This window comes from Solanum dulcamara, chromosome 9, assembly GCF_947179165.1.
Source record: "Solanum dulcamara chromosome 9, daSolDulc1.2, whole genome shotgun sequence".
Lineage (NCBI taxonomy): Eukaryota > Viridiplantae > Streptophyta > Magnoliopsida > Solanales > Solanaceae > Solanum > Solanum dulcamara.
Window position 1 is genome coordinate 3314953 of NC_077245.1, and position 14040 is coordinate 3328992.

Below are 14040 nucleotides of genomic sequence, written 5' to 3' on the forward strand. Positions count from 1 at the left end.
TAATATACATAACTCAAATATTAGATTTATTAGTAGTCAAAGAGACGATGAGAAAACAAGATAATGAAGGACAAAAGTGGCTCCACTCCAGCTGGGTGGAAACAAAGGCAGTAGTACATTGCGAGCTTGCAATCGTTGGTGGTGTCCTTAGGGCCTAGGCAAACATAAAGTACTCGTGGAATCAATTGCATAATAGTACCTAACGACCTGATTGGTGATCAATGAAATAGGTTGATAATTTCGTTTTTTTGTTAATATACCTTAATGAATAAAATTATTTGAAATACATCAATCGGTACGTCTCGAAACCAATAAATTTGAAGGTGGCTCTCCTTATCACCTCTATGAATCAGTAGGTCCATAGCACAACATTTTTTTTAAAAGAAAAAAGATCAATTCACAAATTAACAGAAACAAAGACAACGTGAATTGTTGGTGTTTTGGTGTTGGTGGGGTGAGGGAATGACAAGACCTTGTATTATACCCCAAAATGCATTAGCTCCGTAACTCATTCAAAGGACAGGGTTTGAATTATGTTAGATCAGAAAAAGACAAAAAAGATTTTGTATAGATTTTCTAGACAAACTACAAAAACCATAACTTATTATTTAAAAATAATATTTATTGTCATTTTTTAATAATTTATGCTCTCAACTTTACTTTAAAAATTATTCTCTTTCAAACTTTCAACAATAATCGATTTTCTCATGTCCTACCTAATCACCTAATGTACCAACAACAATCACACCAAATAACTTAAACATTTTTTTAATTACTTTCCTAGCCCTCACAATCTTCTCCCAAAAAGCATTCTTACATATTGCAGACTTCACCTTTTTTTTTTTTTTTTTAGTGATATCAATCATAATAATTTAGATAAATATTTTTAATACATTTATAATATAAATACACTACATTGTAATATATATTTCAAACATCACTCATTTTCTTAGTGCAAAACAATTTATAAGATTATGTTTTATTTATTACTAGTATATTTATAATACATACGGCAAACATAACTTTCTTTTTAGTGATACTTACTAGAATCATTTATAATATACTTATAATACAATGCACAATACAATTTTAATATACATGACATACATCATTTCAATTTTACTACAATCTTCAAAAATTCACAACTTCAAATCATCATATCTTCAAATCTTCATATATTCAAACCTTCACATATATTTAAATCTTATATCTTCAAACTTTCATATATTTATATTCATCAAATCCTCATATATATTCAAATATTCATATCTTCAAATATTCATTAGGTACAAATACCAAATACGATTATTAATATAACATTCACTAGAATGAGTATCATCGCCAACGTCAAAGCAACAAATGAGAAACCGACCAACTTCTCCAGCAAACTGAGCAGCCCCAGTTCTTCAGTCTACAAAAATAGCCGGCCCTAACTTCTCTATGGATCTTCATCCTTTGATAAAAGACTAGTTTTTTTCACAATTTTGGGAGATCGAGAAAGAACACAGAGATATAGAGTGCAGAGAGAGAGAAAGAAAGGGAGAACGAACGAGAGAGAAAGAAAGGGAGAAAGAGCAAGAGAGATATCTAATAAAATACATAGTATTACTATAGATGGTAATAATTAGAGAGTATATTTAAAATTAGTAATTATTTATTAAAAGAGACTCGTTCAAATAATTAATCCATCATTGGGTGATCAACTCATCAAATGTATTGAAATTGAAAAATTAAAATTAAGGGGATGTAGACATATATGTAGTCACGAAAGAGAGAAAATGACAACAACAATGTCGATATATATATCCCTTAAAGCTGAACGATTCAAAATTGTAATTAAAGCTGGGAGAATAATGTAGGCCTAATGTCACAGTTACAACATGAAATTCCCATTGTAGGACTCAAAAAATACTTTTACAATCACATTTCAAATGTAAAACCTTTGAAGTTCCGCAATTATTTTCACTTCAATATTACAAACTAGCATACAATAACAGTGGTAGGAGGCACGAATTTTGTCAGCATTTCACTCATAAAGAGCAGGAGCCAAGCGTGGAGCAAGGAGAATTTCAAGGGGAGAAGCTTTGAGCCCTGTTATTCCAAAGCTCTTACTCATATCAATTGGTTCATCCGAAGGCCTCTTCATGTTAAACCCCTGCAGCAACACTGCTATTGAAAAGGGCACCACTTGAAGGACCAATGAAATTCCAGGGCACATTCTTCTTCCACTACCAAAAGGTATCAACTCAAAGTGATTGTCCCTTACATCGACATCATCGTGGGTCGTCAAAAACCTCTCTGGCTTAAACTCGTGAGGAGGTGGCCATATATTAGGATCATGATGAATCTTCCATATGTTCAACAAGAAGCTAGTGCCTTTTGGTATATCGTAGCCACCAATAACACAATCCTCTATCGACTCGTGTGGTACAGAGAGCGGTCCAGCTGGTTATAAACATAATGCTTCTTTGACAATAGCTTGAAGATAAACTAAGTTCTTGATATCCGATTCTTGGACCCATCTATTCTTTCCAACGTGCACATCTAGCTCATCTTGGGCCGTTTTTAGTGCTTTGTAATTGTTTAGGAGCAAAGATAAAGCCCATGTTGAAGTTGCGATTGTGGTGTCCGTACCTGCCGATAGTAGACCCTAACAAATTCAACAAATTAAGTAATCTGCTCCACACAATCAATTGATAATTAGTGAATGAAAAAATAATTTTGGATTATATTAGATGTTTGATCTAATATTACCCGTACCACTAAGAAAAAAACTATATTCCTTCTTCCTCATTACTACTGCGCCCTTTTCCGAATAAAATTCTCCCCATAGTGTTCATAACTATATCCCCAATCCATTCCTTCATCTCCATCTTCACAACACCATTTAAATTACTGTTCTCCCAGTTATTATAAATCTCTTTAATCCCTGATTTTACCTCAAATTCTCGGATGTGTTTGAGCATCTCGATTCGCCGATTGGAGAAAAGCTCAATTGTGGCAATCTTCCTTGTTTCTCTCCAGTAAGGTCCGTAAGGAGTTAGTGCAAACATAGCGTGGTTGTAGCCTATTACCTCTGAAGCCATTGATTTGGGCCGGTTCGCTAGGGCTAAGTCGTTTGTTGTGAAGCATTCTTTGGCTAATTTGGGATCGCTCACAACTATAGCCTGATGAACTCCAAGCTTCATTCCGAAAATAGGCCCGTACTTATCTGCCATGCGGCCCATGATTTTGTGAGGTAACTGATCAGTTTCGGATCCACCGAGAAGATGGAGATGGCCGATAATGGGCCATGCTCCGCCAGCTTCAGGTACCCTTCTAATTCTATTCTCTGTTTTAGCTGAGAAAAATTGCTTGCGAAGAAAGAAGAAAACAAGGAATGAGCTAGCTACTGTGACAGCAATCAAAAACAAATTCATGGCTGCTCTGTGGAAGGAGCTAAGCTACCGTGGGGAAGCTTATACTATACGTACAAAAATTGATAAGCGATATTGTTGGCTCGAATCTCGATCAGCCAAAAAATAATCAGTATCATCAACCATATCACATGGTCTTCAAAATTATATATTACCTAAAAAAATGTTTTGAGATTTTAATTCAAACATTTGCTTTTGCTCTAGTACCATATTTTATACGCGAAAAAGGACCTAAAATATCTTTATATTATTAAAAATAGTAAAAAAAAATAATATTTATTTATCTATTGACATTAAAATATCCTTCACATCCACTTTAAGGTCCAAAAATGACATTGTTTTTAACGAAAAGGGCATTTTAGGCTCAGAGGTCCAAAAATGACCTTACTATCCACTTTTAGATCCAAAATTTTAATTAAATAAATTGAATAATTTTTTTAAACAGAATTATTTAAAAATAATTATAAATCAAAATTTATTTAACAGAATTTGAATTAAATAATTTGAATATTTTTTTAAACACGTGACGGTCACCTATTGGTTACAATTTAATTATTTAAAATTAATTATAAATCAAAATTTATTTAACAGAATTTTAATTACTAGAAAAGGTCTAAAATGCCCTCGAACTATTGAAAATGGTACAAAAATACCCCTCATCCATATATAAGGCCTAAAAATGCCTTTTCGATTAAAAACAATGTCATTTTTAAACCTAAAGATGGATGTCAAGGATATTTTAGGCTCAATAAATGGATGAAGGCATTTTTATTCCATTTCAATAGTAGGAAAGCATTTTAAGCCCTTTTCCATATTTTATATAATAATAAATAAAAATATTTTTAATTACTTAATTATATTATGTTTGAACAAGTAAAACTTAACCGGACAGCTCTTTGGATCAAGCATTGGGACGCAATTTCATGTTTAGCATGGACCATACCCAAGGCCTTCTCTACAGTATGGAGAGTTGATAATTCCAAATGCTTCGAGTGCCGTTAACTCAGTTGATATTCAAAATTCATTAATCTGGTTAATTCAAAATTTCAGTTTATTAAGTTGGAAACTTTCTTAATAAAAATTGAGTTTGAACCAAGAATTATTTTTAATTAATAGTGAAGACTTACATCTTTGGAGATCAATACTGACTCACACGAAGCAATATCAATGATTACCAATAATCACTATTGTTTTAACAATATCACCTCTGAGTGCAGATACTTAATCAAGGAATTGCAGGTCATAGCTATTAAGCACATATTCAGGAAAGATAATGGAGTAGCGGATAGCTTGGAGAAACAAGGAGCCAGATCCCCTTTTTGGATGACGTACATCTACCAGAATTTCCATCAGCTTTTGCCACCGATATTTTTAAAGCAGATGCGGTAGGAACTAGTTACACTAGGAAAGTCTCTTCTTATAATATTAACAACATTGCGCAGTATGGAGCCCAAACTCATGTATCGGCTATTGCCGGAAACAATTTACCTGTTTCTCTTTAAGTAATACATCTTTCTTTCATTTCAAGAAAAAATAATCTCAAATGTTCCTTTTTTTTTTTCCTTTGGATGCATATGCTCATCTTTTTTCAATTAAAACAACATTATATTCAATCTTACTCTGTGAAGATAAAGAAGTTGTTTTTGATAGATCATCAACTCAAGTAATTTAACGCATATTAAAAATTAAATATGTAAAACAAATATAATAGCGAAGAAGTCATACTCAAAAATAATGGAGAAGAAAACAATAACAACAACAAATAATATAATATCCTGAATCATCTACCTCCAATTCTTTACTTTATTTACAAAGGAGTAGGTCGATCATGTCATTAACGTAACAAAGATGAGCGTGGCACTTTTCCTTCTTTTTCATGGTTCTATATAGATAAATAAATATATTTTAAAATATTTTTTAATTTTTTCATGTTTGATTGATCAAAATCTTTTGAAAAATATTTTTTTTTAGCAAAATAAGCTTTTTAAAAATGAGGAAAACGACTTCTTTAATGAAAGTAGGAAAAACAAGTTACATAAATGACATTACATATAATAACTTTGAGATAATATTCTTTTGCTTACTTACCAAATATTAAAAAAAAAGTAAAAGAAAATCATTTATTTTTCATATAAACATTTTCCCTCCTACCAAACACACCCTATATATTAATTACGACTATTTGTTTATCTCAATAATACTGCGAAGCATGCTCCACGAAACAACTTGCCTTCTAATTTTTCTTGTTTTTAACCAACGGGAAATTGATTTGCTACTTTTTAAGCGCACACTATGTAAATTCTCTCATATGCACTCATAAATCATAAAAGATACGATGAGCTCGATTGAAAAAATGTTCGAAGAGAAATTATATACGTAATATTTTTTATTAGATACCACATGTTGTACAAACTAAAAAATACGACATTATGATTGAATTTCTGCCCACGTGCTCTCATCACTAGCAGCACTAAGATTCTCAAAAGGTATAAATCAAGAAATTATAAGCTAGACAAATGTTAAATGAATATATACACATGCCAAACATGTACGTGCAAGTTGTCAAATTTTAAGTGAATATATACTAATAATACACATGCCAAACATGTACGAGAGTTGAATAATAAACATTCTCTTCTCCTTTCCTAGCGCTCATTCTTCTTACCTCATGATCTTCTCCAAAAGCATCCTTACAGTAATGTTCATGATCAAGTTCTCGAACCAATGTCTCATTAATATTTTGAACAACATTTTGAACCATTCATGTTTTCCTTCAAACACCTTTCATATATTTGTTTGATGCATGTTTTTGTTGGGTGTTTATCCTGATTTTTCTTGTATAATTGAGTTTTTTTTTTCTAAAAGGAAAATACAAAGTCTCCATATTTGGCTAATCCTTTTTCTTGTAGGAAGAATTTTCTGACAAATAGAGACTCATTCTTTCTAACTTGATAGCATTTACAATGTAGTTCTACGGGCTTTGAGAGTTTTGTTTAGGGGGAAATTTTGTGAGACACAAGTGTTACGTTAACACTTGTGTGAACCTCTTTTTATTCTGAGTGAATTGTGTGAGGTTATTTCTCTCGATATTGTATACTCTCTTTTATATAGTGGATTGCTCATCTTCTCTTAGTGGAAACGTGAAAAATATAAAGAACAAGGAAGAACAACAATAGTTAATGTGGTTCGGATCAGAATGATCTTACGTCCACTAGAGAACAACTGTCTTTATATTAACAAAGAAAGGGAAGAGATCTCAAATACAACTAAGATAATTGTTCTATCAATTCTCTACTCTTCTAATGTGTTTTGCAAATGTCTTATAATATGAGAAGACAAGAGAGAAATGTTTTTGAGGATCAAGAGCTACCTATTTATAGTAATAAATTCTTTTTCTTGATGTCATCCATGACATTACATTTTGTCAAAATGTCAAAGTTTACCAAACTTTCACCTACCAAGTTTACTAAACTTTCACTTACCAAGTTGCTACATTAAGACTATCTAGAATCTTGTCAATTTTAACAAGATTGATTAACCGAACCACGTTAAATACTTGTGTCTTGTGGTATATTTCTCATTTATTTTCTTACTCATGGTCTTTCGAGATTTGCTTTGGTGGCTTCCGCATGACACTTGATTATTTCGGTCCTAACAGTCTTCAATTCGAATTCTCGTACGTGTGGAAGTATTTCTTTATTATATTCACTTCGATATTACAAACTAGTATACAACAGTGTCATGAGGCACAAATATTGTCAGCATTTCATTCATAAAGAACGGCAGCCAAGCGCGGAGCTAGGAGAACTTCAAGCGGAGAAGCTTTGAGCACTGTCAATCCAAAGCTCTCACTCATATCAATTGGTTCATCTGAAGTCCTCTTCATGTCAAACCCCTGCAGCAACACTGCTATTACAAAGGGCAAAACTTGAAGGGCCAAAGAAATCCCAGGGCACATTCTTCTTCCACTACCAAAAGGTAACAACTCAAAGTGATTGCCCCTTACATCGACATCCTTGTGGGTCGTCAAGAACCTCTCTGGCTTAAACTCGTGAGGATTTGGCCATATATTAGGATCGTGATGAATCTTCCATAAGTTTACTAATAAGCGAGTGCCTTTTGGAATATCGTAGCCATTGATAGTACAATCCTCCATCGACTCGTGTGGTACCGAGAGCGGTGCAGCCGGATATAAACGTAATGCTTCTTTAATAATAGCTTGAAGATAAACCATATTTTTGATATCCGATTCTTTGACCCATCTGTTCTTGCCAACATGAGCGTCTAGCTCATCTTGGGCCTTTTGTAGTGCTTCGTAGTTGTTTAGGAGTAAAGATAAAGTCCATGTTAGAGTTACGATCGTGGTGTCTGTACCTGCTGACAGCAGAGCCTAACAAGACAAATTCAGCAATCAGATCCACATATGAGCTCAACAAAGTGACAAGTTTATATAGTTCTTTCCGTAGTTAGAACACAATCAATTGATAATTAGTGAATGAAAAAAGATTTAGAGTACATATATTGACGATGAAAACAATAAGTTCTACGCTATTTCATACAAGGAAAATTGATCAAATATGTATTTGTATTATCCGAAATTACCCGTTAATGATAGAAATTGAAAGATAAATTTAGACCTTTTTTCCTTAAAGAATTTGGACGCTTTGGAGTACAGTCGCTTCATGTTGAAGTTCTGTTAATGGTGTGAAAAGACCAAAATATAACATACGGCAAATTTGAACATTTTTCTTTGATATAATTCAATGGATTGTGACATATTTCGTAAATATTTAGTCAAGTCATATAATTGGTTTATAACTCAAAAATAGAAACAAATTTGGAGTAATTAATCTGAAGAAACGTACCATACATGTAGCTTTGATAGCAGTATCGGCATCAAATCCAGGCAGATCTCTGTCTTCACAAATAGAAAGCATGACATCCATGAAATCTTCTTCTTCAACAGATTTAATCTTCTTCAATTTGTGTTCTGCTAACCATTCTTCAACAACAAAGTCCAATTCTTTAGCAACCTCCTTCATTGCTTTCTCATGGCCTCCTATATCCAGCCATCTTAAATAAGGTAAGAAATCAGCCACAACAAAAGCACCTAACAATTCAAAAAATCTCCTAATTGCTTTGTGAGCTTTATTTATTCCTTCTTCCTCATTACTCCTGCGCCTTTTTCCGAATAACATTTTCCCCATAGTGTTCATAACTAAATCCTCAATCCATTCCTTCATCTCCATCTTCACAGCACCATTTAAATTATTCTTCACCCAATTATTATAAACCTCTTTAATAGCTGATTTTACCTCAAATTCCCTGACGTGTTTGAGCGTTTCGATTCGGCGAGTGGAGAAAAGTTCAATTGTGGCAATCTTCCTTGTTTCTCTCCAGTAAGGTCCGTAAGGACCAAGTCCAATCATGGCGTCTTTGTAGCCTATGATCTCTGAAGCCATGGATTTAGGCCGGCTCGCTAGGGCTAAATCGTTTGTTGTGAAGCACTCTTTTGCTAATTTGGGATCGCTCACAACTATAGCCTGATGAACTCCAAGCTTCATACCGAAAATAGGACCGTACTTATCTGCCATGCGGCCCAGGATCTTGTGAGGCAATTGATCAGATTCGGATCCACCGAGAAGGTGGAGATGACCGATAATAGGCCATGCTCCGCCAGCTTCAGGTACCCTTCTAATTCTACTCTGCTTTTTAGTTGAGAAAAAATGTTTGTGAAGTAAGAAAAGAACAAATAAGGAGCTAGCCAGTGTAACGGCAATCAAAACGGAATCCATGGCTAATAAAACTTATCAGTCGTCTTCTCTAATGAGGGAAAAAAGAAAAGAGCAGGGAGCTTATATAGAGAGAGAGATTGATATGTGATAATTGCTGTTCTCATCAATCCAAACATATGGCGATTATATATGAAAGCGTTGAAATTTTGATAACAATTTTGTGTGAAAAAAGATATATGGATCCTTTCCCATTTCCGGCAGAGTTGTGCACAACTAATAATAATAATAATCCATTCGACAAAGGACAAAATTTGCATTGGGAAGCGCGATAGTGATAATGATGGCTTGTGGACGTAGGCAGGGAACAAATGTCAAATTCTATATCAATTGGTAAACTTTTGTGGCATTTTATTTGAAAAAGATATTGACATTGGGAACTTATTTTAAAATAAAAAACTAATTTTTCAAACTTGAAATTGAAATAAAACACTTGACTGCAAACAAAATAGGACGGAATGCTTTCTGTTATTTAATTATTTATTTTCTTATAATTTATACAATATTTTATAAGTAGAGAGAAAATGAATTATTTATGTATAAAATTAATATGATATTTGATTGAAAATTTAGAAATTCATATAACTAATACATATATATTTATATATTATTTTATGTAAAATAGAAGGTGAAATAATTAATGCATGTTAATTAATACGTGAATAATTAATCTATATATAACTCATATCTGTTGGATGTTTGCCTTGATTTTTCTAGCATAATTGGTTTTCCTTTTCCTAAAATTCCTTCTAACATAGTATCATTCACAATGTAGTTCTAAGGAGCTTTGAGAGTTTTGTTGGTTGGGGGGTGGGGGGGAGGAGGACTGTGAGACATAAATGATAACGTATCATTTGTGTGAACTTCTTTGTATTCCGAGTAAATTGTGTGAGGTTATTTCTCTCGATATTTTGTATTTTCATATTTATAGTGGATTGCTCATCTCCTCTTGTGGATGTAGGTCGGTTGATCGAACCACGTTAAATGTTTGTGTTACTTTTGGTATATTTTTCGTTCGTCTTCTTACTCATGGTCTTTCGAAGTTTGCGTTGCTAGCTTCCGCATGACACCTAATTATTTTCGATCCTAAGAAGTAATATCAGAGCGAGTTAAAAACAGATGTTCATCTTGGCGGGTTCAGTTTTAGCTGCAACTTTTTTGATAGTAATAAAGATTTTTTTTGGAGAAATTTTTCAGAAAAGTTCTCAGTGTTGAGACATAGATTTTGCAGAGGAGATTTTGAAAATGGAGATGCAACCTGTTGAAAATTATGTAAAGAAGGTGGAGCAAATTTATTTTGTCAGAAATTCAGGTCAAGGAGGAGAATTGTTGGATGTTTGCCTTGACTTTCCTAGTATAATTGAGTTTTTCTTTTCCTAAAAGGAAAACACAAAGTTTTCATATTTGACTAGTCTTTTTTCTTGTAGGAAAATGTTTATGATTCTATAAATAGAGGTTCATTCCTTCTAACATAATAACATTCATAATGTAGTCCTAAGGGGCTTTGACAGTTTTGTGTGGGGAGAGAAACTATGAGTCACAAGTGATACGTTATCACTCGTGTAATCCTCTTTGTATTCCGGGTGAATCGTGTGAGTTTATTTCTCTCGATATTTTGTACTTTCATATTTATAGTGGATTGTTTATCTCCTCTTGTGGATGTAGGTTGGTTGACCGAAACACATTAAATGTTTGTATTTTTTTTGGTATATTTCTCGTTTGTCTTCTTACTCATGGTCTTTTGAGGTTTGCGTTGCTAGCTTCCGCACGACACCTAATTATTTTCGATCCTAAGAATATCTACATAAAATAATATATAGATTCGCTTATAACTAATCTTAATTAAGTTTATTTTTCACGTCTTTGCTGTCATTTTCTCACTAGCGTACCAACGATGCTTTAAATTTTTTCAAGTAACCTTTGATTTGTTGATATATCAAAATCAAGTTGTTAACAAAGAAATGTAGGAATTTTGAAGTTCCATTATTATTTTCACAATAATATTACAAACTAATATACAACAGTGGCATGAGGCACAAATTTGTCAGCATTTCATTCATAAAGAACGGGAGCCAAGCGTGGAGCAAGGAGAACTTCGAGCGGAGAAGCCTTGAGGACTGTCAATCCAAAGCTCTCACTCATATCAATTGGTTCCTCCGAAGGCCTCTTCATGTCAAACCCCTGCAGCAGCACTGCTATTACAAAGGGCACCACTTTAAGGGCCAATGAAATTCCAGGGCACATTCTTCTTCCACTACCAAAAGGTAACAACTCAAAGTGATTGCCCCTTACATCGACATCATCGTGGGTCGTCAAGAACCTCTCTGGCTTAAACTCGTGAGGATGTGGCCATATATTAGGATCATGATGAATCTTCCATATGTTCAACAATAAGCGAGTGCCTTTTGGTATATCGTAGCCACCAATAACACAATCCTCTATCGATTCGTGTGGTACAGAGATAGGTCCAGCTGGATATAAACGTAATGCTTCTTTGACAGTAGCTTGAAGATAAATCAAGTTCTTGATATCCGATTCTTGGACCCATCTATTCTTTCCAACGTGCACATCTAGCTCATCTTGGGCCTTTTTTAGTGCATTGTAATTGTTTAGGAGTAAAGATAAAGTCCATATTGAAGTTACGATTGTAGTGTCCGTACCTGCCGATAGTAGACCCTAACAAATTCAACAAATTAAGTAATCAGCTCCACACAATCAATTGATAATTAGTAAATGAAAAAATAATTTTAGATTATATTAGATGTTTGATCTAATATTACCCGTACCACTAAGAAAAAAACTATATTCGGACCTCAACCACTGACGGAAATTCAAAATAGGATAATTTTAAGTTATATATAGTCAAAAGTTCGGACCTCAACCACTGACGAAAATCCAAAATAGAATAATTTTAAGTTATATATAGTCAAAAGTTAGAAGGTAAATTTTAGTGAACGTTTCGATTAACTTTTTTTTCAAGTTACTTATAAGTTAAAATCTTTTGTTATACTTTTTCAGCTTTAAAAATGTACGTTTAAACACTTTTTGTGTTATTCAAAAACTTTCAAAACTAAAAAAAGCTTAAAAATAAAAATCATTAAAAATAAGTCTTTTTGAAGATTTTGGATGTTTAGAGTCCAGTCACTTCATGCCAGAGCTTGAAATAGGCTTTAGAAGATACCATGCAGTTAGCTTTGATAGCAGTATCGGCATCAAATCCAGGCAGATCTCTGTCTTCACAAATGGAAAGCATGACATCCATGAAATCTTCTCCTTCACCAGATTTAATAATTCCTTTAGAAACCCTTTTCGTTTTGTGCTCTGCTAACCATTCTTCAACAAAAGAGTCCATTTCTTTAGCAGTCTGCTTCATTGCCTTCTCATGGCCTCCTATATCCAGCCATCTTAAATAAGGTATAAAATCAGCCACAACAAAAGTCCCTAACAGTTCAAAAAATCTTCTTATTGATTTGTGAGCCTTATTTATTCCTTCTTCCTCATTACTACTGCGCCCTTTTCCGAATAAAATTCTCCCCATAGTGTTCATAACTATATCCCCAATCCATTCCTTCATCTCCATCTTCACAACACCATTTAAATTACTGTTCTCCCAGTTATTATAAATCTCTTTAATCCCTGATTTTACCTCAAATTCTCGGATGTGTTTGAGCATCTCGATTCGCCGATTGGAGAAAAGCTCAATTGTGGCAATCTTCCTTGTTTCTCTCCAGTAAGGTCCGTAAGGAGTTAGTGCAAACATAGCGTGGTTGTAGCCTATTACCTCTGAAGCCATTGATTTGGGCCGGTTCGCTAGGGCTAAGTCGTTTGTTGTGAAGCATTCTTTGGCTAATTTGGGATCGCTCACAACTATAGCCTGATGAACTCCAAGCTTCATTCCGAAAATAGGCCCGTACTTATCTGCCATGCGGCCCATGATTTTGTGAGGTAACTGATCAGTTTCGGATCCACCGAGAAGATGGAGATGGCCGATAATGGGCCATGCTCCGCCAGCTTCAGGTACCCTTCTAATTATACTCTCTGTTTTAGCTGAGAAAAATTGCTTGCGAAGAAAGAAGAAAAAGATAAAGGAGCTACCTACAGTGACGGCAATCAAAAGGAAATCCATGGCTGCTCTGTTAAACGAGCTAACTATCCTGGGGAATCTTATATACAAATTGATACGCAATATTGTCGATAATATTGAGTATCTTCAACCATATCACAAAATCTCCGAGATTATATCACTTAAAATATTCGGTCACAGACTGAAGTTATATTTTAATATAATGGATAAATAAAAATAATTAAATAAGTGTTCATCAACTCACCGCAATAATATAATCGATAAATAAAAATAAATAAGGGAATGTTGACCAACTCGCCACAGTAATTGATACACATAATGTCCTTAATGTGAAAGCGTTGAAAGTTTGATATAGTTTTGGGTGGATAAGTTATATTGAAAAGTATAATAGAACTATATTGAAAAGTATTATAACTTATATATAAGAAAAAACTTGATACAGAGATTTATAGATTTATTTTGCGGTGGTACAATGTGTATATATATCTATATTTCAGTTTCAAAACTAATATGTATATTTGTACACTTGTGTGTCGAGATTGAGAGAGAGGAGAGAGGCGAGGAGATTTAGGGGAATGAGAAAATTATGTATTTGTGATCTATGTATTTTAATTTCAATTGAAATGCACGTTGTATCTTAATACAACATACTCACATTTTAGGTCTCTTTCTATCTCGTTCGTCTCTCTGCTCTCTAAAATTGTTGCTATGAATTGTAATTAGAAAAACTATAATTATTATTCATAAT

General features: G+C 33.6%; 2 protein-coding genes and 1 pseudogene across 2 annotated transcripts; all 3 read right to left on the minus strand.

Moving 5' to 3' along the window:
- Positions 1–1810: 1810 nt before the first annotated feature.
- Positions 1811–3638, minus strand: LOC129902394 (cytochrome P450 82A3-like; annotated as a pseudogene).
- Positions 3639–7093: 3455 nt separating this feature from the next.
- Positions 7094–9530, minus strand: LOC129904047 (cytochrome P450 CYP82D47-like). The gene is made up of 2 exons (XM_055979575.1): positions 8282–9530; positions 7094–7806 (listed from the first exon to the last, which is right to left on the minus strand). The coding sequence occupies exons 1-2, from the start codon at positions 9209–9211 to the stop codon at positions 7183–7185; spliced, it is 1554 nt and encodes a 517-aa protein (XP_055835550.1). The 5' UTR covers positions 9212–9530; the 3' UTR covers positions 7094–7182.
- Positions 9531–11151: 1621 nt separating this feature from the next.
- Positions 11152–14040, minus strand: LOC129904516 (cytochrome P450 CYP82D47-like). The gene is made up of 2 exons (XM_055980080.1): positions 12390–14040; positions 11152–11884 (listed from the first exon to the last, which is right to left on the minus strand). Exons 1-2 carry the CDS (start codon positions 13332–13334, stop codon positions 11261–11263), a joined length of 1569 nt encoding a protein of 522 aa, XP_055836055.1. The 5' UTR covers positions 13335–14040; the 3' UTR covers positions 11152–11260.